Source organism: Macrobrachium rosenbergii, chromosome 48, assembly GCF_040412425.1.
Source record: "Macrobrachium rosenbergii isolate ZJJX-2024 chromosome 48, ASM4041242v1, whole genome shotgun sequence".
NCBI classification, from domain to species: domain Eukaryota; kingdom Metazoa; phylum Arthropoda; class Malacostraca; order Decapoda; family Palaemonidae; genus Macrobrachium; species Macrobrachium rosenbergii.
Window position 1 is genome coordinate 35,358,268 of NC_089788.1, and position 5,000 is coordinate 35,363,267.

General features: G+C 43.6%; 1 protein-coding gene across 1 annotated transcript in view; it reads left to right on the forward strand.

The window, feature by feature from the left end:
* LOC136831340 (uncharacterized) overlaps positions 1 to 5,000 on the forward strand; it is an 88,278-nt gene that overhangs the window by 5,307 nt on the left and 77,971 nt on the right. Inside the window, exon 3 of the mRNA XM_067091636.1 lies at positions 870 to 889. Coding sequence (XP_066947737.1) covers positions 870 to 889 — 20 coding nt within the window. The remainder of the gene's footprint in view (positions 1 to 869; positions 890 to 5,000) is intronic.

Genomic DNA, 5,000 nt, shown 5'->3' on the forward strand with positions numbered 1-5,000 from the left:
AAGATGACGATGTCCTTGTTCAATAGATAGCCGACGCTGGAGGAGGGAATTAAAGGGGATGCCACTACAAAAGTATAGTGGTTCAAACCTTGAAGTCAAACACTTGGAGGGTGCAAGGGACAGGCAAAAGGCAGGACATCTGCCCTCAGTGGAGTTCTTAGCGCTTCTCTCTCGTAACTGCCATTGCAACGTTTATTAATAACCTTGGGGATTACACCTGGGCATCTGGGTAGATGGCGCAAAAGGTTAATCTTTGTCATGTTTTCTATATCGAGCACATGACATCCAGTTAAACCTCATGGAGGGTTTTTCATGGCGGGCAGCGCCAACTTTTTCTTTTTTTTTTTGCTCCTCCTTTGCCCGTTGCCTGACACCGCCAAGAAGGCATGAAGGTCACCTGGAAACAAGGCCTTAGGCAGTCATTTGAACAGAGAGAAGGGTTAAAGGCTTAACCATTTTGTGAAATGAATGAGAGAGTTTATGAAGGGAGAGCGGAAACTCACAGTTCTAGTAATTTAAACAATTTAAATGAATTTTATTTCTTTCTCAGTTACGTTACGGATATAAAAACGGGTGAGGTTGCTTAGAAAGAAGTTCCATTCGTTGCACCTCCCCAACCAAGTTAGCATTCTCACCCTAGATCGGGTGAGAATGATTACCAATAAGCCAACTCACTTCAAGACTTTACTTTACTTCTCTCTCATTTCCCTTTGGTGCCTCATAATTTAACTTAAACTTCTGTGTAGCAATTAATTTCAAAAGGCAAAGCAACACTGTGACATTTACGTTAACACAGAATAAATACTTGCTGCTAGAAATGACATATTCTTATCATTAAATTCCTATTATGTTAAGGCAGCGTTAATCAGAATATTTTCACAATGTAATGGTTTAGTTAGAACAATAGTTAATTCTAGAGATACTTCATGCACTGTTAATAATAATCAATTACGAATTTTGCACACATGCAGTTAGTCTGCTTTGAAGAAGCATTACAATAAACGCGGGCTTAGTTAGGCGTTTCCACGATACTTGAGCAACGGCTCAGCCATTCGGGCACTATAAACACAAGGTCGCGAGTCTGAGACTCAAGATTTATTACAGAGATTCACAAAGAGAATATATGACAGATTCAGAGTAATCAATGATTGTTCATAAAAGATGATGATTAAATATGCTGAAATTACATTCCTTAGCCTATGGGAAATAACTAGGTTCATTCTTAGCCCAAGAAGGCAGCAAACGGTAGCCAAGAGGGTGCGACCCCTCTGGTAGGATCATTTGCCAACTTCTACGATAACGGCACTGCGCCAAGTTGGCACTCATATAATAATAACTAATGGCAATGACATATCATATTTTAAATGTGTCATGCTGTGGTAGACAGCATGAAAGGGAAGTCATAGGACTTATACAGTTGGCATATCTGTCAATGGCACTCTGCCTTGGCAGAGGGGATTCAAGTAAAATGGGGCTCTGGTAAGGCATAAAATAAATGTGAGTAATAATCAAAAGTAAGGAAGGGAAATGTTAATGGAAAAGAATAAAGGATAGAGTTATAAAGAAGATAATTAGGTGAAGGACCCTGACATCCTCTTCTGGATAGAGGCACCAAAGTCTTCATAGGGAAAAGGGATGGCACTGTGCCACTTTGGCACAGGTGCCAGGAGAGCTCGGGGGCTCTCTTTAAGCTACCTGGAATTATCCATGCCTGTGGTATTTCCTCCATGGACCTCTCTTACTTCGATGGTTTGGCTTGGTTGAGGAATCAGTGGAACCAAGCCCGGGAGGTTATTTGAGTGCCACCTGTGTCGGCTTCCTTGATGGCTGACACAGGGGCCTTCTTTGCAAGCTCTACCACGATCTGTCACAGTTCCTCGAGTTCATCGGCCATTTGAGACATGGCAGAATCCTTATTCACTGTTGTGTCTGTGGCGGACTGAGACTGAGAGGAAGTGGTCATGGGGGGCCGTGAGAGGCTCACAGGTAAGAGTGACCAGCTCAGGCATGGGTTGCGAGGCCATACCTTTGGGTGAGCTTCCGCTGTGGTCGGAAGGATCCGTCTCTCTTACCGGCATTGGTAGTGGAGCCAAGCCAGGAGCAGATAGGGACCCCGGACTGGGATCTCTGGAAAGGAGATCAGGGACATGCTCTGGCACTGGCACTAAGGCAGGGTCAGGCACTAATATTTGATTTGGAAATTGCTCATCGTTCGGGACAGATGGAGCATGGCACTGCTCAGTGTACCCAAATGACAATGGCAAAGATTGTGAATCAAGTGTGCCAATCTCCTGGAGGGGAATCTATTTGGACCCTGGCACTGGCACTGTGGCATGGCCGGGCACCAGAATGGGATCGGGAATCGATCTTGATGGAGGGGGCCACTGCACGTCGCACTCAGGTGGCACTGGCAGTGGAACGAATGCAGGCATTTGAGGCTTACTTGTGCCTAATGAATGATTTGGGAGATTTGGATCCCTGGATTGCTGTAACTTAGATGGGGACTGGAATTCCCGTCCCAGGAGGATGTCATAACCTTCAGGAATGTGTCTAGCTACTGCGAGGTCACAGATTTCAGATCTGTGAGGTCTCATGACACTCAACTTGACAGTAGGAAGTATCATCTTAAAGTGATTGATACCTTCAATCGTGATGAGTTTATATCTGTTAATGGTAGCTCCACAGGGAACTTTGTTTTACCTTATGAGGGACAGTTGTGTGCCAGAATCATCAAATGCCTTGACCTGACTGGCAAGGCACCTACCTCGGGGAGGTGCCACATAAATGGGACCCCGGGCTGGGGGACCGAAGGATGTTGGGTTGGTGACTGCCAAGGCAAGGGCGGGCATATCTGACTTATTATTATTAGGGCATTTTGCCCATTGGGCTGGGTGCCCATAGACTTTGCAAGCAGGACAATAAGTCCGGCTATGATCTTTACCTGGACCTGTCCCATTGGAGGGAGCAGGCCTTTTTCCCTTCATCCACAACACAGGTGTTGTCCCATATGAAGGCTGATTCTCAGCCTTCAAGTGGCACTGTTGAGTGGGGTGCTCTATTCTCTTACAATACCCACACACAGGTTTCTTATGGGGGTGCCCATTCTTGTGAGGTTGCTGGGAGTTGGTTAAGTCAGGCGAGGAGTGATATAATTTTCGTCCATGAGAACTAAGATGGCGATGATGAGTGCCCCATATGTCAGCCCAGCGGCAGCACTTGACCACTGTCTTAGGCGCCTTATCACATAGATGAGTGGCGAGAGCTGGCGGGACATAAAATAAGAAGTCCTCAAGCTGGAAGAGTTCGAGGACATCCTCCACACTAGTGGCTTTTAGAGATTTTGGCCATCGCTTTAGGGCCTGGGTCTTTTTGAAGGTCCACTCAGGCCGGGTTTGGCCTTATTCCTTGGGTATATTTCTCCACCTTTTCCTCCAATGGTCAGGAGTTATTTCAAAAGCTTTTATAATGGCTTGGCAGACAAGGTCAAAATTTCCTTGGTCCTCAGGGGGGCAAGCATTGAATGCAATGGCACCCTTCCCTTCAAGGGGCTGAGAGGTCATCAGGACCTTTTCAATATGGTCGAGCTAGGCTTCAGGCTCTGCTTCATCCCATTTTCTTATGAGGGTGCCTACACTACTGAGGGTTGAGTGAGGTGAGGGTGTTGGTGTGTTGCGCATGTCGTGACCTGCCATTGCGAGCTGATGAGCTCTTTCTTTCTCCCTCTCCTGCCTTTCTTTCTCCCTCTCCTGCCTTTCTTTCTCCTTCTCCTGTCTTTCTTCCTCCTTCTCCTGTCTTTCTGCCTCTTCTCATTTCACCTGGGCTTTTCTTTCTTTCTCCTTCTCCTGTCTTTCTGCCTCTCTTTCTGCCTTGGCATCTTCTACTCTCTCTTGGACCCAATCCTCAGGGCTTGTCCTGACGGTCCCATGTCCTTTCCAGTGGACATGTAGAACTTGAAGTCTTCATTTTGCTGGGCTCTGGATGTCACATACATCTTGAGGTAACGCTTATATGGGCGTGACCCATTAGAAAACCAGTATGTCTGAAGAGACTCAATATTGTTCAAAATGAACAGATTCGGGGTGTCTGAATAGACTCAAGTTGTCAGAAAAGACTCAGTTGTCTGAAAAGACTTAAATTTCAGGGTGTCTGAAAAGACTCAATTGTTCAAAATGAACGAAAATTTGTATGTCTGAATAAGACAAACTTCAGGGTGTCTGAGAAGACTCAATTGTTCGAAATGAACGAAAATTAGTATGTCTGAGTGTGTCGGAGAAGACGGTAAAGTCCCCACTCAACACGTTCTCTATAGCGAACATCCCGTTTTCTGCGGTGCCTTCACATTGACCTGGGGTCGGCCAAAACACATGTTTTCCACCATAATCGTAAATTGTATATTTTATTGTCTTTCAAAATTATCATGCTTTATGTACATGTGACGAAGTATTTATGTTATGCACCAGACATTATTGATCACTATGTTTTCTGTATGAACCTGTCTGAATAAGACAAAATATAGAGTGTCTGAAAAGACTCAGGGTTCTTAATGAACAAATATTTTGCCCAAGCTAATGTAAGCCTTTGTGTGTATATATATATATATATATATATATATATATATATATATATATATATATATATATATATATATATATATATATATATATTTTTTTTTTTTTTTGCAGAGAGAGAGAGACTGCAGAACTAATAAAAAAGCTTACAGGGTTATACACTTATGGTGTGTAAAGGAAATTTTCCTTGCGCTGTCAAATACTTTTAAAAGTTGCATAATAAAAACAGTTCATTGATCCTATTAAATATTAAAATCTCCAACACACAAGGGTAAGACAAACTGCTTAATCTTATAACATGCACAGGACAGTCCGGACTGCCAAGAGGTTATGCGTTGGGATGGAAGAAATTGTTATTCTCCGTTATCAAAACAAATCTTAGCTCACATGTGGCTAATAATAGTATGATAATGTTTATTTTTGGTCTCAATG